Source organism: Crotalus tigris, unplaced genomic scaffold (assembly GCF_016545835.1).
Source record: "Crotalus tigris isolate CLP2741 ecotype Arizona unplaced genomic scaffold, ASM1654583v1 scf7180000024472.5447098, whole genome shotgun sequence".
Taxonomy (NCBI): Eukaryota; Metazoa; Chordata; class Lepidosauria; order Squamata; family Viperidae; genus Crotalus; species Crotalus tigris.
In genome coordinates this window covers 2,148,786-2,172,065 of record NW_024100643.1, presented here as the reverse complement: position 1 = coordinate 2,172,065, position 23,280 = coordinate 2,148,786, and the positions used below count along the sequence as shown (strand labels likewise).

Here is a 23,280-nt window from a genome sequence, read left to right as displayed (position 1 = left end):
TATCTGCTTCCAGAACTGCACTGTTTCTTCCTTGTCAGGTACTGACTGATTCCTTGCAGTTTCTCCATTGATGGATTGGTAGAAACGTTTCTGATTGGATTGAAATTGGAGGTTCTGCCTATAGTTTGCAATTCGAGCTTCATATCTACTGATTTTCCTGGCTATAGCTGTTATTTGTTGCTTTATTATTTCCAGTGCTTCCTTGATCTTCCTTGTTTCTAAGTGGTATTTCTTGATTAGGTATTCTTTGGTCTTCTTGTTCTTCAGCTTCTTTTCTTTCATCTGTTCTAGCTTGCTTGCATGTGATCTTAACTTGCTGATCTTATTTTCTAGTCTAACCTTCCATTTTTGTGGTGCACTGTTTGTTTGTTTTTCTTTTTTGTTGATTTTACATCCCAGGTATTCTGTTATAACTGCAGCTGTGCTGTACATTAGTTGGTTTGTTTCTTGCAGTGAATTGGTGCTTATACTTGCTATTGCAGTATTTGCATCTTTTAATGCTTGTGCTAGCTGTTTCTTTGGAACAAGCTTCAATGCAGGCAGCCTTATTCTGTTGTTTTTGTGCTGTTCTAGATGCTCAGTTATTCTTTGTTTCAATTCTTTTATTTCTTTAGTTAGAGGGTTTTGTTCTTCCTGAGGAAGAGGTGCCTGGTTTCCAAATGAGAACAGTTGTATATCTCTACTGGATTCTTTCACTGCCAACTCCCCCTGGTTTGCCTCTACATTCTGAATTACTTCTTGTAAGGCTTTGATTTCTTTGCCCTGGGTAAACCTTTGCAGTTCGTCCAATTCTGTTTCTGTAAATACTTTATTTCGTGTTATAAATCGGCGTTGATCTGCTAGTCTCTGTTCTGTTATTTCTGATTCTGGATGTTGTTCTTTCCAGAATTGGTGCATTCGTTTTAGATATCCTCGCCTTGTTGGACTTGATCTGTAGTAACAGATCATTATTTCTTTGTTTTCCATCACTGTGTACCTGCGACGGGTAAACACCTTTTCTTCCAGTAGTTCTGCAGCTGCTAGCCCTGGTTGCTCAGCCAACAGTCCTGAGTCCTGTAACCCATTTTTCACCAGATATCCAGGAACTCCAATATCTAGTGCGGACCTTGTTAACCCGGGCGACGTCCGAGCCGGTATGGCATTCTGAAATTTACGTCTCACCATATTTTTTATGGGAGAGACACTCTTTGTCTGACTCCTCTGATGAGACCTGTCCAGTATGGTTGAACCTCTGGCATAGCTCTCATCTTCCTCAGAGTACACAAGCCCCACAACCACGTCAAGGTAGTGCCTCACTGGGGGTTATTATTATTATTATTATTATTATTATTATTATTATTATTATTATTATTATTATAATACCCCCAGTGAGGCACTACCTTGACGTGGGTGTGGGGCTTGTGTACTCTGAGGAAGATGACTGCTATGCCAGAGGTTCAACCATATTGGACAGGTCTCATCAGAGGAGTCAGACAAAGAGTGTCTCTCCCATAAAAAATATGGTGAGACGTAAATTTCAGAATGCCATACCGGCTCGGATGTCGCCCAGGTTAACAAGGTCCATGCTAGATATTGGAGTTCCTGGATATCTGGTGAAAAATGGGTTACCAGGACTCAGGACTGTTGGCTGAGCAACCAGGGCCAGCAGCTGCAGAACTACTGGAAGAAAAGGTGTTTATCCATCGAAGATACACAGTGATTGAAAACAAAGAAATAATGATCTGTTACTACAAATCAAGTCCAACAAGAAGAGGATGTCTAAAACGAATGCACCAGTTCTGGAAAGAACAACATCCAGAATCAGAAATAACAGAACAGAGACTAGCAGATCAATGCCGATTTATAATACGAAATAAAGTATTCACAGAAACAGAATTGGACGAACTGCAAAGGTTTACCCAGGGCAAAGAAATCAAAGCCTTACCAGAAGTAATTCAGAATGTAGAGGCAAACCAGGGGGAGTTGGCAGTGAAGGAATCCAGCAGAGATATACAACTGTTCTCATTTGGAAACCAGGCACCTCTTCCTCAGGAAGAACAAAACCCTCTAACTAAAGAAATAAAAGAATTGAAACAAAGAATAACTGAGCATTTAGAACAGCACAAAAACAACAGAATAAGGCTGCCTGCATTGAAACTTGTTCCAAAGAAACAGCTAACACAAGCATTAAAAGATGCAAATACTGCAATATCAAGTATAAGCACCAATTCACTGCAAGAAACAAACCAACTAATGTACACACAGCTGCAGTTATAACTGAATACCTGGGATGCAAAATCAACAAAGAAGAAAAACAAACAGTGCACCACAAAAATGGAAGGTTAGACTAGAACAGTGATTCTCAACCTTTCTAATGCCATGACCCCATAATACAGTTCCCCATGTTGTGGTGACCCCCAAGTGGGTGTGGCCACCAATAAGAGGGAGTAGGACAGCTAGGGAAAAGGGAACAAAGTGGTGGACAGCATGGTTTGGCGACCCCCATGAAATGGTCATTCGACCCCAAATGGGGTCCCGACCCACAGGTTGAGAACCACTGGACTAGAAAATAAGATCAACAAGTTAAGATCACATGCAAGCAAGCTAGAACAGATGAAAGAAAAGAAGCTGAAGAACAAGAAGACCAAAGAATACCTAATCAAGAAATACCACTTAGAAACAAGGAAGATCAAGGAAGCACTGGAAATAATAAAGCAACAAATAACAGCTATAGCCAGGAAAATCAGTAGATATGAAGCTCGAATTGCAAACTATAGGCAGAACCTCCAATTTCAATCCAATCAGAAACGTTTCTACCAATCCATCAATGGAGAAACTGCAAGGAATCAGTCAGTACCTGACAAGGAAGAAACAGTGCAGTTCTGGAAGCAGATATGGGATAACCCAAAGAAATACAACAAGGATGCGGCTTGGTTAAAAGAGGTGGATGCAAATAAAACAGAAATTGAAATGAAAGAACTAGTAATAACAACAAAAATGGTAGAAAAAAGAGCAAAGAAAATCAAAAATTGGTCAACACCAGGTGAAGATGAACTGCATGGGTTTTGGTTGAAACATCTAACTGTTATACACCCACTCATTGCCAAACAGTTCAACAATATACTACAAGGAGGAGAAATTGAAAAGTGGCTAACAACTGGGAAAACCTACCTAATAATGAAAAATCCAGCAAAAGGGGCAACACCAGGCAACTACAGGCCAATTACCTGCTTACCAACAACTTTCAAATTACTAACTGGTGTGGTAGCTGATGCAGTACAACAGCATCTAGTTGAAAACAATCTCTTTCCACCTGAGCAGAAAGGAAACCGCCCCAATAGCAGAGGAACAAAAGATCAACTCCTAATAGACAAAATGATCTTGGAAAACTGCAAGAAAAGGAAGACCAACCTGAATGTGGCATGGATTGACTACAAAAAGGCATTTGACTCTCTGCCACATGACTGGATAATCAAGTGCCTAGAAATAACAGGAGTCAGTAGAAACATCAGAAAATTTGTGCAAAGATCGATGGCACAATGGAAGACACAGTTGCAGATCAATGGTGAGAAGCTGGGAGAGGTTAATATCAAGAGAGGAATATTTCAAGGAGATTCATTATCACCATTACTATTAGTTATTGCACTGTTTCCTCTGTCAACACTGAATAACTCAAACATCAAAAACATCTACCAGATATCCCATCTCCTTTACATGGATGATCTGAAGCTGTATGGAAAAACATCATCTGAAATAGAATCGCTGCTCAACACTGTCCATATATATAGCCAAGATATTGTTATGGAGTTTGGCTTGGACAAATGTGCCACACTTACTATCAAACAAGGAAAAATAGTGAAAACTGAAGGAATCAAGATGCCCCACGAAAATAACATTAAGAGTCTGGATGAGGAAGATTACTTGGGTATCTTTCAAGCTGACAACATCAAGCATACTGAAGTCAAGAAAAAGATTAGAGGTGAATACATCAAGAGAGTGAAGAAGATCTTAAAGTCCAAACTCAATGAAGGAAATACCATAAAGGCAATCAACACCTGGGCAATTCCAGTCATTAGGTACACAGCTGGAATAGTGGACTGGACTCAAGCAGAACCAAAATCAATGGATAGGAAGACCAGAAAAATAATGACAATGAGTCATCCACGCAGTGACATTGACAGACTTTATCTACCAAGGCAAATAGGTGGGCGTGGAATGCTACAAGTACATCAGATGGTTGAAGAAGAAAAAATGGCTTTGGAAGAATATATGAAGAACAATGATGAAGATGCACTGAAATTAGTATATCAGGAAGGCTTACTGACTACTGGAGAGATCAAACTGGCCTACAAAAAAGACCAAATGAAGAACAGAATAGAGGCATGGTAAGACAAAGCACTACATGGCCAATACATTAAAAAAATAGCTGGGAAAGCAGATAATAACAAGACCTGGCAATGGCTAAGAGCAGGAAAATTGAAGAAAGAGACCGAGGGACTAATTCTGGCTGCACAAGACCAAGCCTTAAGGACAAATGCATATAACGTCAAAATTGAGAAGACAGCAACAGACAGTAAGTGCCGCCTATGCAAAGAAGCTGAAGAAACAGTGGACCACTTGGTAAGCTGTTGCAAGAAGATTGCACAGACTGATTACAAGCAGCGGCAGGACAAAGTAGCAACAATGGTGCATTGGAAGATCTGCAAAAAATATCATTTGCCTGTAAGCAAAAACTGGTGGGATCATAAAATAGAGAAAGTCATAGAAAATGATAAAATTAAACTGCTCTGGGACTTCAGAATTCAAACAGACAAGACCTGCAACATAACACCCCAGACTTAACAATTGTCGATAAGAAAGACAAAAAAGTTTGGATAGTGGACGTGGCAGTGCCTGGAGATAGCAGAATAGAAGAAAAAGAACTGGAGAAGATAACAAAATACAAAGACCTACAAATAGAAATAGAAAGACTGTGGCAAAAGCAAGCAAGGGTAGTACCAATAGTCATAGGCTCCTTGGGCGCAATCCCAAAACAACTGGAGCACCACTTGAACACCATGGGCATTGACAAATTTGCTATTAGTCAATTGCAAAAGGCGGCCTTATTAGGAACTGCTTCCATCCTGCGACATATCTGTAATACCATCAAACATCCACATCTGCCTATCCCAGGTCCTGGGTAAGGACTTGATAGGTAGACAAAATGCCAAATCCAGTCTGAACATCTGGCTGACTGTGCGATGATCCATAATAAAGGTGGAAGGGACCTTGGAGGTCATCTAGTCCAACCCGCTGCTCAGGCAGGAAACCCTATACCATTTCAGACAAATGGCTGTCCAGTCTCTTCTTAAAAACTTGGAATGTTGGAGCATTCACCGCTTCTGAAGGCAGGTTGTTCCATTGGTTAATTGTTCTAACTGTCAGAAAGTTTCTCCTTAGTTCTAAGTTGCTTCTCTCCTTGATTAGTTTCCATCCATTGCTCCTTGTCCTGCCTTCAGGCGCTTTGGAGAATAGCTTGACTCCCTCTTCTTTGTGGCAGCCCCTGAGATATTGGAACATTGCTATCATGTCCCCCCTCGTCCTTCTCTTCATTAAACTAGATATACCCAGTGCCAGCAACCTTTCCTTATATCTTTTAGCCTCCAGTCCCCTAATCATCTTTGTTGCTCTTCTCTGTACTCATTCTAGAGTCTCAACATCTTTTTTACATCATGGTGACCAAAACTGGATGCAGTATTTCAAGTGTGGCCTTATCAAGGCATTGTAAAGTGGTATTAATACTTTACGTGATCTTGATTCTATCCCTCTGTTAATGCAGCCTAGCACTGTATTGGCTTTTTTGGCAGCTGCAGCACACTGCTGGCTCATATTTAAGTGATTGTCCACTAGGACTCTGAGATCCCTCTCACAGTTACTATTGAGCAAGGTACCACCTATACTATACCTGTACATTTGTTTTTTCTTGCCTAAATGTAGAACCTTACTTTTTTCACCATTGAATTTCATTTTGTTAGATAGCACCCAGTGTTCATGTCTGTCCAGATCCTCCTGTATCTTAAGCCTGTCTTCTGGAGTGTTGGCTACTCCTGCCAGCTTGGAGTTGTCTGCAAATTTGATGAGTTCTCCATCTATCCCCTCATCCAAATCGTTGATGAAGATGTTGAAGAGCACTGGGCTTAGAACAGGGCCCTGGGGCATCCCACTACACACTTCCCTCCATGTAGATGCAGTTCCATTGAGGATCACATGCTGAGTACGGCTATGAATCCATCTGGTGGTGATGCTGTCTAACTCACATTTTTCTATCTATCTTGAATCAATAGCAGTAACTGCGAGAGGGATCTTGGATCCTAGTGAACAATCTCTTACATCTGAGCCAGCAGTGTGCTGCAGCTGCGAAAAAAGCCAATGTAATCTTAGGCTGAATTAAGGGATAGAATCAAGATTACAATTTATATAAGGCTTTGGTAAGACCACACTTGGAATACTGCATCCATTTTTTAAAAAAAGATATAGAGCAGAGGTGTCAAACTGCTGGCCTACAGGCCAGATGCATCATAGTGAAACCACGTCCACCCCATTGCTGGCAATGGCAAAAAAAGTCACGATACATCGCGACACGTCACATGATGTTGCGAGTTTGACACTGTTGATGTAGAGACTCTGGAATGCAAAGAAGAGCAAGAAAGTTGATTAGGGGGCTGAGGCTAAAACATATGAAGAATGATTTCAGAAACTGGGTATGTCTGCTAAAAAGAAGGACTAGGGAATGACATGATAGCAGTGTTCCAATATTTGAGAGGCAGCTACAAACAAGAGCAGGTGAACATATTTTCCAAAACACCAGAAAACAAGACAAGAAGCAATGGATGGAAACTAATCAGAAAGAGAAGCAACCTAGAACTAAGGAAAAATTTCCTGACAGTGAGAAAAATCAACAGGGGAATGGCTTGCCTTCAGAGGTTGTGGATGCTTCATCACTGGAGGCTTTTAAAAAGAGACTGGATATCTATTTATCTGAAATGGTATAGGGTCTCCTCAGTGGTGGGATTCAGCCGGTTCACACTAGTTCGGCAGAACCAATACCCTCATTTTTTGTTGAGTTCGCAAATCGGTTATGATAAGTCTGTGTTTTCCGGAATACGTCTGGTTTTTGTTCAACTTCCTTCCAAGTGGGAAAAAAAACCTCTCTCCAAAAGTCCAAGAGAAGAGCGACGGAAACCCAATGGAGACACAGTGCCTTCGATCACGTCAGCTGTCCACCTGCCTCTTCCCTTTCACTGCCCTCCCAAGCTGGACTATCATGCTATGGAGGATGGGCTTTCCTGGTCCCCCTCCGCAGTTTCAGAGCTGGGGGGGGGGTGACGGCGAAAGGCTCTGCCTCTGCTGTGCAACAGCCACGTCTGCTGCTGGATGGGCTTTCTTCAGTCTCTGCCTTCTCGTCTGCCAATTCTCCTGTGGCTTGTGCCGTGACCAGCCCTGGTATCCCTCTCCCAACCCTCCATTACCACCACCGCACTTTCTTGCTGCCCTGCATCAGTGTGTGTCTCCCTTCTCCGTTCTGGAAATGGCAACCCCGTTTTCTGCCGCTTTCCTCCCAGCAGAAAGGAGGAAAGGAAGGACGCTTTGTATGGAAGGATGCTATGGTAAGCTCTGGGAAAACTACGCCAGCTGGAGCTGGATGAGGAATGCCAGGCTCCCCTTCCCTGATGGTTCTGCAAAGCCCTTGAGAAGAGGATCTGCTTCCCGCAGGGCTGGCCCAACCCAGCTGAAGGCCTAGGACTGGGGTGAGGGCTCTGAGTGCCACCTCTGGCACCTGTGCCATAGGTTCGCCAGCACTGATCTAGACTGCCTGGGGCGGGGGTAGGACAACTTGCTGTGGCCAGCACTGCATGGCCAGCTCACCAGGGCCAGCTCGTCCCTGCCAAGTCGCTCTGCCAACTCATTTCCACCAAGTTGCACAGGACAACTCCACATGGCCCACTCGGCACTGGGACAGTTCTCCGCAGATGGCTGAGTTGGCAGAGGTGACTTGGTGGTGAGCTGGCTGTGGCAAGTTGTCCCATTCCAGCCTGGATAGGAGAGACAGTGTAGTTCAGAATAGGGAAGGTGGACAAGAAAATTTTCTCTATATTTGCATCACTTGAAAAACAAATATATTATAAAAATATCAGAATTTGAAGAACTGACAGCCAGAATTAAAATTAGAGGTTAAAACACTATTTCATATAGTCAAATGGTACAACTTTCTTGGAAGAAGCAAAGAATACTTAGAAGCCCTCATTAATAAAATAAAATTGTGAAGTGATAAAATCTTGGTTAATATGAAATATTAAGAAATCAAAGTAACTTTGCTTATATGAAGAACTAGCACAATAGTTTGATAACCATAACATTTTTGCATGTTATGAATAAATACATATACTGCCTGTTGAGTCCTCGAGTCAACGGCAAATGAATACAGCACATTCTGTAATTCCAACAGCCCTTTATTTTAAGCAGTTCTCTCTCCGTCACAGCTCTGAGGCTCGCAGGCCTCTCTGACTCCTTTTAATAGCATCCCCGGGCAAAAGTAACATTCTGGCGCACTTCTGCACCTCGCGCATGCGCGCAAAGCTGGTGCCACTCAGTCTGGTCCCAGGCAGCTTGCAACTGCCCGGGACCATTGCAACGTCCCGAGCCTACCTTTGCAGGCTCAGGACACAACACCCCTTCCCCCCCCGATGAGACCTATTAACTATATAGGTAGTTATACGCGACCTCAACACGAGCATAGTGTGCCAACCCCAAACCTGCACATCTAGTGCAGCTGTGCACTAGCCACACCACAAATGGTACTGGGCTATTGTTTTGGAATTAACTACCCACTACTCACACTCCCAGTTTTTCCAACAACAGCAGGCACCCTCTCACTTTCCTTGCTTTGGCAGCAGGGTTACAAAGTCCTCAAGATACTTGGGAGATCTTTTTACTCTCTGTGACCTCAGGTTCTGAGAACCCCCTACTTCCTCTTGTGCAGAGGATGAAGTGGTCCCTGGTGGTCCCCGTGAACTGTGTCCCGTTGCCTGGTCTGCTTGCTTGCCCACCAGGCTCGTCAGACCAGGACTTTGCTCCCCCATGAACCTGGTTGACCTGCCTAACTGTAGGCTCTCAGGCCCCTCTGTATGTCTGCCAATGTTTGGCATTTCTGTAGAACTCTCCAAGTCCACAATGAACCTATCAAGGGAACGCATCCCTTCACTCCCAAGCCCCGTAACAGGATTGTCTGGGGTTTCTGCAGTGCCCCAATACTCAGTTGCCCCCCAATCTATGCCGGAGGTGCCAGAATTGGGATTTGCCTCTCTGACCCCCTCCCTGTGTGAAGACTTCCTTTTGGAAGCAGTAGCAGTACTGGGCCAACTTGACTGTTTGTGTGCCAGTTCTCTTGCAATGTTTGGGATATTAGGATGCTTTTGGTTATTCTCCCTGACTGGAGTACTGAATGGTAATGTGAATGATGAGTATGCCCCCTGGGTGACTCCCTGGCTGGAGTAGGCACTGGTGCCTGTATGATTTCTTGTTCCCCTGAATTCCTGTTTGGAACACTTGCGGAGCCCGGAACAGGCCGTCTCCGGCCTCTCCGTTTGGCCCCGGCTGCTGCCAACACCCTTCCCTTTGCCCATAATGGTCCCCCTTCCCCCCTGGAGAAAGCCCAGGAGTTGCAGAGGGTAAGTCCAGTCTCGTACGCAGCTGATCGATATGCCGCCAAAGGACACAACCGTCGTCCAAGGAGACCTCGTAGGACAATGGACCAGTAACCTTGCATATTACGGCAGGAACCCACAAGTGACCAGGCCCATAGTTCCGGGTCCATACTGGGGCACCCACATGCAGACACCGCGGTGCCCTGGGTTGGGTGACCTTAGGAGGCAGTCTGTCCGGGTGCAACCTGTCAAATTTGGTGATCAGTTTGCGCCCCCAACGGAGTTCAGCTGGGCACTTCCCCGTGGAAGTTGAAGGTGTGGTGCGGTAAGCAAGAAGAAAGTCTGCCAAACTGTGGTGCCAGTCCCCGTAGGTCAGTTTCTTTAAAGCATCCTTGGTGATGCGGACCATCCGCTCAGCCATATCGTTGGTGGAAGGGTGGAATGGTGCAAAGGTGGCATGACGAATCATGTTGGCCTGCAAGAAAGCCTGAAACTCAAAAGAAGTGAATTGAGGACCATTGTCAGATACCAGGACATCTGGGAGCCCATGTGCAGCAAAAATCCCTCTCAGTACTTGAATGGTCTTGGCAGCAGTGGTGGAAGAGACAGGTACAACCTCAAGCCGCTTTGAATAGCTGTCAACAAGGACCAAGAAGAATTGACCCTGAAAGGGCCCAGCGTAATCTACGTGCACCCTAGACCAAGGTGACTGTGTTTCCTCCCATCTATGTACAGGAGCCTGAGGCATTTCCGGGCATGAGCGCTGACACAAGTAGCATCCATGCACTTGAGCCTCTATCTCCCTGTTTAACCCTGGCCACCATAAATGGCTGCACGCAAGCACCTTCATCCTGACAATGCCAGGATGGCCCTCATGAAGGGAAGCCAAGACCCTAGGTCTCATTGAGGTAGGAATAACAACTCTGCTGCCCCACAACAGACAACCCTGAAAAGTGGATAACTCATGCTTCTTGAGCCAGAAACTCTGAAACTCAGTACCTGGACAACTCTCAGGCCATCCAGACAAGACCCAGGACAATACATGAGTGAGTGTGAGATCCGTGGCTGATTCAGCAGCCACATCCCTGGCATTTAAGGGAGACTCAGGCAATGCCTGAATGGAAAGAATGTTGATGGCAGGGGCAGGGTCAGCCTCTACCATTTGTAAAGGTAATCTACTAAGGCCATCAGCGTGGCCCATTTCCTTGCCAGGTTTGTGAACCAAGGAAAAGTCATAGCTGACAGAAAGATGGACCATCTCAGCATTCTAGGGGAGATGATATGGGGAGTTTGTTTGTTTGTAGTAAACAACCCCAACAGAGGCTTATGGTCAGTATAGACCGTGAAGTGTCTGCCATATAGAAAATCATGGAGTTTTTTAATTCCAGCAACAATGGCCAAGGCTTCTCTATCTATCTGAGCATAGTTTTGCTCAGCAGAGGACAAGGTTCTGGAGTAATATGCAACAGGAACCTGATTTCCGTCAGTTCTTAAATGGCTAAGTACAGCTCCCACCCCATAAGGGGAAGCATCACAAGCAATGCACACAGGAAGAGTTTCATTAAAATGTGCAAGCACATTATTTGATGTAAGTAAGGCCTTGACCTCATTGAAGCTTTCTTCATGTGCTTGTGACCACTGCCAAATGCCTGTTTGTCTAAGAGTCTATGAAGTGGCTCAGCTACATTAGCTTTGTTAGGTATGAATGCATTGTAAAAATTCAAGAGGCCCAGAAAAGCTTGTAATTCAGCTTTAGACTTAGGCCTAGGAGCTTGCAGTATAGCCTTTAATTTAGACTCAGCAGAGTGAATGTCCCTGGCATCTATTCTGAATCCCTGGAAATCTGTAGAAGATACTCCAATTTTGCATTTGTCTTTTTAAAGCTTGAGACCTGTTTTCCTGAAACGCAGCAGAACAGCTCTCAATCTCTCAGCTAAATTTTGAGTGGATTCTCCTGCTATTAGGACATCATCAAAATAGGGGCAAACCCCTGGTATACCTCTCAGGGTGTTTTCCATTACACTTTGGAAAATTCCAGGAGCTACATTTACTCCAAATTGTAGTCTTTTGACTTTGAATGCCCCCCTATGTGTTACAATAGTCTGTGCTTCGGCAGCAACGTCATCAACAGGTAACTGTTGATAAGCCTGCGCTAAATCCAGCTTTGCAAAAACACGCGCCCCTTTGAGGGAGGCCAAAATGTGGCTGACTACAGGTACAGGATATGCATGCTGTTGCAATGCCTTGTTTAGAGTGCATTTGTAATCTGCACAGATGCGAATGTCCCCATTGGCCTTGAGAGGCGTGACTATGGGAGTTTCCCACGGACTTGAGTCAGCAGGTTCTAAGACACCTTGCTGAATCAATTTGTCCAATTCAGCATCAATTTTCCCTTTCAAAGCAATGGGCACTCTCCTTGCTTTCACTCAGCCTTTGTATGCTCCCAGCTGGGGGCTGAAGACATCTGCAAATTCTTTGCAGACTTCTTGTAGACCTAATGTTTGCAAATTGTGAAGCCCTGTAACTTGTATTCCCAAGGCCTCAAACCAATTGAGTCCAATGAGACTTGTGTGTTTACCCCCAACTACCAATACATCTAATGGACCTTCAAAATCCTTGTATTGTACTTTAAGGGTGGCCTCCCCCTTAACACACACCTTGGAATTTTGGAAGTCTGTTAAGACTATATTGGATGGCCTAAGCTTGGCCTGGAACCCACTGCTAGAGCAAATCTTTCTAAAAGTGTGAATAGAAATGATTGAAAGGGCAGACCCAGTGTCCAGTTCCATAACCAATGGAATTCCTTGCAACTTCACCTTAAGTGACAGCTTCTTTTTAAGTGGCCTGTGTGTGCCTGTCCTATAAATGCTTCTACGTGATGCACAGAAACCCACCCTGTTTTGGCTGGGGACCCTGGTATCTTTCAGGCGCAATTCCTCTCGGGGTTGTACCTTCTGATGGCCCAGACACACAGCTGCTATGTGGCCTTGCTTTCCACATGCTCTGCAGATTGCAGAACAGAACCTGCAGTCGGTCCTCTTGTGGCGACCTCCACACCCGAAGCACTTGGGTACAGCTGAAGACTTTTCTTTGCCTTCCTTCTGCTTCCTTTCTTTGGCTGGGTAGAGATGAGGTGGATCTTCTTCCGAGCTCTCCTGGACTCCCTCATGGTGCATGGAGACGGCTTCTGGATTGTTCCTGATAGGCCTCATGTTCTTGACTGCCCCACCTGCTGCCTCTTCTGCTGTGACCTCTCTCAAGGCATCTTGGAATGAAATGTCCTCTTTTGCAAAGAGTCTCTGTTGAAAGTCTCTGTTCCTAAGCCCACATACAAATCTTAACCTTTCTTCTAAGTCTTTAAAATCACAAGGTTTAGCTGCTCTTCTCAATGTATTCTTTAGCTGATTCACCAGCTCTTTGATCCCTCTGTTCAAAAGTGTGTTTCCACGCAATAACAGACAACTTGGGCTGAAACTGTTCCTTCAATATTTTTTTTAAATCTGTGTGACAGATTCAAGAGAAGCAGGGGCTGCCAAATTTTCAGCAATTTCAAATGCATCTTGACCACAGACACATAGCAAAGTAGCGGCCTTCAAGCCATCTTCTCTTACTTGATTTACTCTAAAGCAGTGGTTCTCAACCTGTGGGTCGGGACCCCATTTGGGGTCGAACGACCATTTCACGGGGGTCGCCAAACAACGCAGTCCGCCATTTTTTCCCCCCTTTTCCTTAGCTGTGCTACTCCCTTTTATTCTATTGGCTTTTGAAAGCCAATAGAATAGACTCTCTTGAATAGAGTCTAATTCTATTGGCTTTCAAAAGCCAATAGGAATTGTCCAGGCTGTCTCTGCCCTGCTGAGCCCGCCAAAAGTCCCATTCTGCAAACAGTGCTGCACCAGTTGAGTAGTCCTCGACTTACGACCGGTTGAGTAGTCCTCGACTTACGACCGGTTGGGGGTCACGGCATTAAAAAGGTTGAGAACCACTGCTCTAAAGTAATTTTCTACTCTGGCAACATAAGACTCCCATCTTTCTGGGTGAGTGACATCGAATTCAGACAGTCTCCCTATCTTCGCCATTCTTGCTTCTATGTTAGGAAGGGGTCTATCAGCCATCTTACCTCCAGCAACGCTGTACTGGCAGGCCAGGTGCTGAGTTTAACGCCATCTTCCTCTCTCCAGGACTCTTGGGGTAAGCTTACAATTCTTCTTTTTTGTTTTTGTAAGCCATCCCATCCTCGTCGCCAGTGTTGAATCCTTGAGTCAACAGCGAATGAATACAGCACATTCTGTAATTCCAACAGCCCTTTATTTTAAGTAGTTCTCTCTCCGTCACAGCTCTGAGGCTCGCAGACCTCTCTGACTCCTTTTAATAGCATCCCTGGGCAAAAGTAACATTCTGGCGTGCTTCCGTGCCTCGCGCATGCGCGTGAAGCCGGCGCCACTCAGTCTGGTCCCGGGCAGCTTGCAACTGCCCGGGACCATTGCAACGTCGCAAGCCTGCCTTTGCAGGTTCAGGACACAACACTGCCCTTCATTACATATACAGGTAATCCTTGAGTTAGAAATATAATGGAGCCTGCGAATTATATTCGTAACCTGAGGATTCATAGGAGTGAATCACATAACTTGAATGTGATTACTCGCTGCTTTCGCCCATGCGTTCGCTAATTGAATGCATGGGGTGTTGAGTGCATGAGGTATCTCAGGGTAAGGAAGGCCACGGGGGGGGGGGCGGGACTAGTGCTTCAGACCGCCCAAGACCTCCCCCAATCCACTGAGATATCTTATACTTCCTCTTCCCTCTATCCTGCCCGACCGGTTATTTACCTTGTGTAGATCTTGATAATCAAGGGAACTATCTCCTTTCCAACTTCTCTGCCGCAGTTTTGCCTTGAACAAAGACTTGCCAAGGCCTGCAGGGATGAGAGATTGCATCCCTATAGACTCCAGTCTTTGCAAAAAGCCTTTGCCACCAAGAATTGAGGCCCAGAGGGGTGTGTGCATCCCTCCAGGCCTCTGTTCTCAACAGCAAAGGCCTTGAAAGGCCTTTGCTGCTGTAAATGGAGGCCTGGAGGGATGCATATGCCCCTCCTGGCCTCCATTCTCAGTGGCAAAGACTTTTTGCAAAGATGGCAAAAGGCTTTGCAAATGGACGGAAGGCTTTGGTGTTTCAGGGCTTCCCTCCGTTTGCAAAGCCTTTTGCCTCATATCTCGTCTAGGCCTTCATTTGCAGATAAAAAAGGCCTAAAGTACCATGAGATCATGGGAGATAAGTAGCACAAGATCTCGTGTTAGTGATTTCGCTTGATCTTGCGGTACTTTAGGTCTCCATTCTTTGCAAATGCACTGAAGCACCGAAGCAGGCCAAGAAACCAAAGGCTCACTAGATCTTTGCATATATCTATATCTATCCATAGGTCCAGTGCCTGTGGAGACCCAATGGGGGAGGGGGAACTAGGCAGGGTGAATGTTGCAGTGCCTCTGTAGTCATTCGTAAAGGTGAACAACTGCTGTGGTGCTGCAACATTCATAAATTCGGGACTCTGTCACAAGTACTGGGGGTGATGGTTATGTTGTAAGTTTGAACAGTCACTAATCAAACTATTGAACTCAAGGATTACCTGTACTGCACTTTTCACTTTCCAAACCACACAATCTTGTAAAAAACCATATTTGCAGTTCAGGGTTGAAATGAGGGGTCCTTGATGTTATCTGAGCTTGGTTGTTTTCTTGCAGATATTTTATTATCTAAACTAGGATGTTATCTAGTTTGGGTAATGAAGGGTCTGCAAGAAAACAACCAAGATCATAGAGCACCAAGGACCCCCATACAATCTTGTTCTACATTTGTTTAGATAATCACTAACTCTTTAGCACCGCCTTTTCTTTGCAGCTTAAGACAATTCATTGAATAATGTGCCTTTCTGTTTGATTATTGGTATTTTTCCTTCATATCTCTCTTTCTAGAAGAGTTAGTTCCTGAAATAGTTTATTTTTCATTGTGTAATCTCATTTATAATACTGTAATATTTATGAAATTCATGGATTAGTATTAGTATTCCCATCTTCCTTTGACTTCCTTTAACTTTTTTTGCCTCTACTAGATCTTGTCCAGGATTATTCTTATCTCCTATTAGATGGAAAATGTCTTGATTGCTCTGATCTTTTTTTTAAAAAAAATCTTTTGTGGTTTTTCCTTTCTTGTTATTTTTCTTTATTTATTGACCATCATGGTTGATTTTCTTTCCTTATCCTTTCCTTCTTCCTGATTAATAACCACATTTAGTTGTTGTACATTCTTATTGCCATATGTATCATGATCTGAATAATTTAATATATAGCCCATAAAGAACAGTTTCAACCTTCATCACACATATAAACAAATTTATTGACTCTTCACCCTATAATGTTACAAACATTTATTTCTCCATTTTCTATCCTACCTATAAACAGATCCATAAACTATTATGTTTTCAATTCTAGTGTTAACAGAAAGCTTTCCAGAAGTAATAATAGATTGTGTTCTAAACTTGATCAAATATACCATGTATCATGTAATCATCTGATTTGTCATCTGATTTAAAATTATCTATCCTGGATTCTTATAGTCATTTATTTGTAGCATATTCAGTTTAGTATGCTTCATTTCCCTTCTGGCAAGTCGAAACTTTTTCAAGGGTGATTTCAGTTTTCCTTTTGTAATAACAGGCTCAATTTCTTCTCGAAAATTAACAGGGAAATTAAAAATAATAATAATATTATTATTTCTTCTAGTTGTCGAGGGTGGCTAGGAAGTCAACAGGAGTCAAAGTTGACTTGAAGGAGATTTGGCTTTAATTTTGCATGTTAGTTTTAGATGACCCAGCAGTTTTATCTGAGAACTTTAAATATATTTATGAGGATACTGTCTGTCCGGATAATTAATTTGTAATTTGTCAATTAGTATAAGTTCTATTTATATTATATTTAATTGTTCATTGCCTTTGTCCATACAATTTCACAATCTTCTTTCCTCCTTCTCATATATGAGGATAGCCTTCCTAGAATTTACCCAAAAAGCTTTTGTCATCTGAATCTCTCAAACATTTGCATGGTTGCTGATGTAGCTACAGCAACAAACAATAAGATACAGAGTTTTTTGGTTTTCATGTGGGAAAAAGAAATCCCATAGGCCATCTCTTCAGCTTACAAATCTCTCCCCTGAGTTTGGAAAGCATTAAATCCAGAGAAGCTGTGGTTTCTTTCCTAGCATGCTTAATTTCAATTCCCTCTGATATTGAATTAGAATGAACATAACTTAGCAGCTCTGGATGAGTCAGAAGAGGTTTTCTGATGATGGATAGTCCCCTTCTGAACAGAATTTCTAACTATGAAAACTTGGGGGTGAAACCTGAAAAAATTAATGCTCTCTGAAACACATTCCCACAAACTATTTCATGAAGGCAGGCACTCTTAAGTCTTTCCTGGTGGCATTTCCTGATGGACTCCGATACAAGTATTAACCAGATCCCACCTGTTTAGCTTTCAAAATCAACCATAGTTGGCTAGACATTGCTATCTAGTTGGGTATTATATTTCATACTGCAAGACAATTTTATGACATTGGCTCCAGATTTAGACATATTTAGACTAGACTCATTGGACTCAGTAAGGTATAAGTTTATCATTAATAATTCAGAAATCATTGATTTTAATGGATCTACTCTAAGTATGACTAACTCTAAATGGAAAAAAATTCTATGACTAAATCGAGAACCATATCTTTGTCTTTGCGTCATTAGTAATTTGCTTCTGAAATTCATTATTTGTTTGCTGATTTGTCAATATATATTGGCTTTGTGTCTTCCCCCCCCCCTCAAATCCATTTAGTCAAGACTCTCTCCTTTTTAAATAAGCCTTATTTATTTTTATAGATTTCTTGACTTAGCTATCAGCATTCTATTTATCTCTCCTGGCTAATCTTTATCTTCCTTAACTATCTGAATCTCTTTTCCTATTTTAGGTGGATGACAGCTCTTTAGCAGAGCACAGTGTCACTCAGGTAAGACTGCTTGAATCATTTGAAGTTTGGCTTCTGCAGGGAATCATTGCTTTCTCAAGTATGGTAGAGTTGGATGGCTTAGCCAGATAAGTGGAATCTGTGGCAAAATGTCGCTATGTGAATTATGTTCTCTGGAAATCAGCCAGAAATGCCTTTTTAAAAGTTCATTTAGTGACCGTTCAAAGTTACAGTGGCATTGGAAAAAGTGACTTATGACTGTCTTTCACACAACCATTGCAGCATCCCCAGGGTCATATGATCAAAACTGAGACAATTGGCAACTGACTAACATTTATGACAGTGTCCTGGGGTCATGTGATCACCTTTTGCAAATTTCTGACAAAGTCAATGAGGAAGCCAGATTCACTTAATAACCGTGTTACTAATTTAACAACTACAGTGATTCATTTAACAACTGTGTCGAGAAAGATCATAAAATGGGGCAAAACTTACTTAACAAATGTCTCACTTAGCAACAGAAATTTTGGGTTCAATTGTAGTCGTAAGTCAAGGACTACCTGTAGTTTTACAAAACTTGAGACACCCATAAATCTGTTAATACTTCCATATAATGCATGAATGATGCTGACTTAGTGTAGTAAAGAATAAAGCAGCATTTGAATAACCAATTATTTATTAGGATATATACCTTTTGCCATTTTTATATGAGCCCCATTATAAATATTGCTTGCCTTTATAACTTAAATCAAAAAATTTTCAAGTGAAAAAAATAGAAAATAATTAGAGACAGGTAATCAGTTTTCTTGTTGCATTCTTATAAAAATTATAAAAGCAGGATATTTATATATACATTTGAACATTGCCTGCATTTATTAAGTTAAATATCCATGATCTTATGTTCAGACATACTATAAGAAACTAAACAGGAAGCCAAATATCACTCTTTTTTTCTGTTGCTGCAAGTTGCCTATCGATAAATAGACATTATTCTACTAGAAACAGAAATATATTTTATAAATTGGGAATTGTACATACATAAACATCGCACTTCTCTCCCCTTCCCCCATGTTACAAACTATTAATCCTAATACTATGTTTATTGAGTTCCAAAAACATCTCAAAAGACATTAGGTTAGAAAAAGTGAGTGATTCTCAGTATAGATAGTCCTTGACTTATGACCACAATTGGTGTCAGAATTTCCATTGTTAAACAAGACATTAATTAAGCGAGTCACACCCACTTTTGCAACCTTTTCTGCCATGGTTACTAAACTAATCACTGCATTGTTAAGTGAATTATAATGACCACAATGGTCATTAAGTGAATCCAGCTTCCCTCCTTGACTTTGCTTGTCGGAAACCTGCTGGAAGGTTGCAAATGGTGACCATGTGATGCCAGGATGCTGCAACTTTTGTAAGTATATGCCAGTTGTCAAAGGCCAAATTTTGATCATGTCCCTCTAGGAATGCTGTGACAGTCAATAGTGCAGTCAATACCAATCATAAGTCATTTTTTTTTCAGTGTTGTAACTTTGAATGGATGTTAAATGAATGGTTGTAAGTTGAGGATGCCTCTATTGTGTGAGGCAAAGAAGTAAAGATTCCCTCAGGCTGAACCCAGCTCCTAGAGGTGACACAGACAATCCATGTTGCTTTCTTGACAATAACACAAATGTCATTAGCTACTTTCTTTTGGAATGCTTTTCAACTTCCCAGTCCAAGTAACAGCCTAGAGATTTCCTGATGATCTCATGTAGAGATACTAATTAGGTCTGATCTGTTTCTTTTAAAATAATCTGTGATATTTTTCACTGTAAAGTAAAGCCTTATTCAGGACAATTAAGTTTCTTACATTTCTTTGCACTTATTTCACATGCATATTATTCACCATTTCTTTGTAACTGTTTGTTTCACTGCTCTGCAGCATTGGGGCAAAATAGCCAGGGATTGTGCAACCAGGGTAATGCTATTGGGTTATTAGAGAGGAAATAGATTTGAAAACATCATGAAGTTTTATAATGATAGCAGGAAGCATTGTTGTTGCTCTGAATGGGCTCTCTAGTAAGCATATGCATCTAGGACACATTGCAGTAGAGCAAAATTAGTAGGTATATCATGGTGTCTCAATGGAAATTGTATGACTTTTGTATTTGCATCCTTATATTGCACACTATTTAAGTCACATGGTTTACAATGTTATAATATATGTTTTTCATTGGTCCTTTTGCGATCCTCAGGATACCCAAGTTAGCAATCAATATAATTAATCAGGCTTTGCAATCTATGATATCAGAAAGCCAAATCAAAATAAGTCAATGTTTCCTGCCATCCACGATTGAGATAATATTTTTTCTACATTATAGTCACTTCTGAATAAATGCCAAAATAGGAGGAAGCAAATATATTTTGGAGGACAAGTAGTTTTTATGCAGTATGTCTAACTACAATTTCAGCTCAGGTGCAGACAATACATTGATATGGATTTTGTATCCATTAATCATAATTAAACTGTAGTTCGATAAAATAATTAAATTTTCTGTTTAATAATCACAGTTTTCTTCATAGAACCACATTTCCCAGAATTCATCAGGAAGATAGAATAAAATATTAAACCAGATCTCAATTAGCCCAAAAAAACAAACCAAACACAAAAAAACCTCTTTGAAAGTCTTTAATTTCCCTGAAAAAATGCTCGGTGAGATCAGTTTTGTAGAAATCAAGAGATTATGAAATGATTTAAAATTAATTTGGATTACATCCTGTTTAAGAACTCCTCCAGTATTATGTTTAGATGTGTAGTGGTTTCTTAATGCTGTTTGATGAGAGCAGATTAGATTTGTTATCTGTTCTGAGATAATCCTACTACAAGGCTGACTAATCATGAGTAAAAGAATAAAAAAGTAAATGAATTGAGTATTGCATTTGGGCACATGAATTAATTGTGTCCTGGTTTCTTAAGCTTAATGCAAGCTCCAGAGCTCTGTCTCTTCCTCTGGGCCAGAAAACACCTGATGTAGGCCCGTATTAAGAAGCTTTTTTTGGAGCCGCACGGGATTCTGTAAAACAAATCATTTAAATCGTCAACTTTTGGATCAAGCCTGAATTTTATCATCAAGGTTTAATAGACTATAAATGAATAACTAAAAAGAATAGCACAAAATACTGCAACTGCCTCAAATCTTCTTTTTCATTTAATGAACTTTCTTTCTGGTCAGTGTTGCTTCTTTATCTAAAAGATATGTCTGCCATCTAGTGTTCAGAATAAGAAGACTAGGGTCAGATAATCTAGGGAATTCTTCCAATAGTTCTAAAATTTTCTTTCTCTTTTCACAGGCTTGTTTTTTTTTTAAGTTTGCACCAAGGTTCACCAGGGTTAAATTTATGTATTGAGGAAAGCTGGATTTTTTTGGGGGGTGTGGGAGGGTCTTGCGGAATAAAGTCATCAGATGCTGGGAGGAATGTTCTTAGTAGCAACTTGGTTCTCTAGCTGGCAATTTGCCAATCTTAGTCAACGATTTAATCCTGTTGTCTGCAGAGTTCATAAAAGTGAACATGCTGAATGGCTGGCTGGTTTATTGAACTATTTTTATAATGCCTTTCAAATAATAGCCTGAGGACAATATAAAACCAAACATTTAAGAACAAATTTCATCAATAGATTTTTTTTTTAACAGCAAAGCAATGGCAGCAAATAAGGTAGTGCTGAAATGAGGAATACCATTTTCATTAACAAATCAAATGCTGAGCAAAGCACAATCGATCTCACCCAGAACACATCCTATGAATTCACAATCCTTGCCTGATGTTGATTGGCATCAGACTTTTCCAGCCTTATGCTCTTCAGATACATTGAAATAGAGCTTCCATCATTCCAGAGAGTAGAGTTGAAGTCCTAATCTCTCATGGTAGTACATATGTCTTCATGCAGTTAAATGAAGAAGCACACAGCTGAACCCTCCAGATGAATTTTAGCATGGTGGAGCACAAAGTTGGCAGGAGATTTTCTGCAAAAGAAGTAGAAGAGTTATTCCTGATCTTTTGGCAGAATGTCAGATAAAAGGAATAGTTCTCATATCTTTCTCCATTTGCTTCTTTGTAGGTGCTGCAATCTGCCAAAGAACAAATTAAGTGGTCCTTATTAAAATAAAATATTCTAAATATTGTCTTGGAACATTTTCAGTTTCTTACATTACTCTGTTTCCCCAAAGAATGAAAACTTTGCAATGCTGTGTGATGGCTACTCAGATCAGCCCAACTTGCTATAGGCCATCTCTTTAAGTTTTTCAAAGTTGATTACATCATATTATTTATCAGAAATGTGGCCATAGATGGAGATTATACATGAACAAGAGGAACAACAAACAAAGTGGAAATTTGTTTAAGAATCTGTGAGGGCAAAGGAAAAATGTAAAATAAAACTCTACATTGCTGGAAGAGTATTCCAAAATGCACAGGATTTAGTCTTCAATTTCAAAATGATGTTTGTAGCAATCTGGAGTTTGGCATGATTGTCTATTTGTTCATGTTGTGTTAGAGTTATAATTTTGAAAAAGAAGTGATGTTTAGACTAAATGTAGCAGTGGGGTAAAAGTGAAACAGACAAACAGGTCCCAAAGGTGCTTTTTCAGGAAGCAACTGGATTTTCTTATTTTTCTTTGAAGACATTTCGTTTCTCATCCAAGAAACTTCTTCAGCTCTGACTGGATGGTGGGGAATAGAAGAATTCCATCATTCCATCCTTGCATTCCCCACCATCCAGTCAGAGCTGAAGAAGCTTCTTGAATGAGAAGTGAAACATCTTCAAATTAAAACAAGAAAGTTCAATTAACTCCTGAAAAAGTACCTTTGGAACAACCATGGTCTGGATGATTGAGAATCTCCATAGACATAAAAACAAGTGTGCTAATTTAAAAGCACTTTCAGACAACTCACCTTTTCTTTCCGTCACTCAGGACTTCTGAATACAAAGAATAAAATCAAACAGGATAAATATTCCACTCTCAGGTTTATTCATTAGAGTTATATTCTGCTGTGTGTTTAGAAGCTCAAGGTGGCATGTATAAGACTCCTTCCATTTTTTCTATAAAAACAGTTCTGCGAGGTAAGTTGGGCTTATAGAAAAGTGATAAATCTATAGACACCAGCCAGTCAAAATTTGCATTCCTGGCACAAATGTTTCAGCTGATTTAATCCTCTGCAGTAAAGAGTTTCTCATTTTTACCCTTTGTTTCCCACCAAACTGCAAATTCTTCAAAAGAAAAACAAAATACAACAGTAAACTGAACATGTTATCTAGAAATGAATTAAACATGGTGTCTAGAAATGTCTCCAAGCAAACAACTAAGGTCAGACAACACCAAGGATTCCATAGTTCATTCCCAAGCTACATATATTCTCGTATATTGTAAACCTCTTGTTGGCTCACCAGGGTAGCATGATCCCCAGGTATCAGAGGCTGGGAAGTAAGGTGAGCCAACTATACCCTGGAATGGCTCTGCAGAGTATCCTGCACAGACAAACATTTCAAATTTCCCCTCCTCTGTCCTGAGACTTACTGATTCAAAATAGGAATTTATCAAAATTTTACCATTACAACAGGAAGACAATTGGACAG

The 23,280-nt window shown here is 41.4% G+C and overlaps 1 protein-coding gene across 4 annotated transcripts in view; it reads left to right on the top strand.

Annotated features, from left to right (window-relative positions):
* The window catches only part of COPZ2 (COPI coat complex subunit zeta 2), a 36,956-nt gene extending 14,839 nt beyond the window's left edge, over window positions 1-22,117 (top strand). For 2 of the 4 annotated variants that reach the window (XR_005555479.1, XR_005555478.1), the window contains 2 exons: window positions 17,667-17,705; window positions 21,766-22,117. Coding sequence is in view for 2 of the 4 variants with exons in the window: in XM_039333085.1 (XP_039189019.1) it covers window positions 17,667-17,705; window positions 21,766-21,813 (87 nt within the window). In the remaining 2 variants the exon portion in view is untranslated. The remainder of the gene's footprint in view (window positions 1-17,666; window positions 17,706-21,765) is intronic. The other 2 variants (XM_039333085.1, XM_039333084.1) reach the window with 1 other exon arrangement.
* Window positions 22,118-23,280: the final 1,163 nt, after the last annotated feature.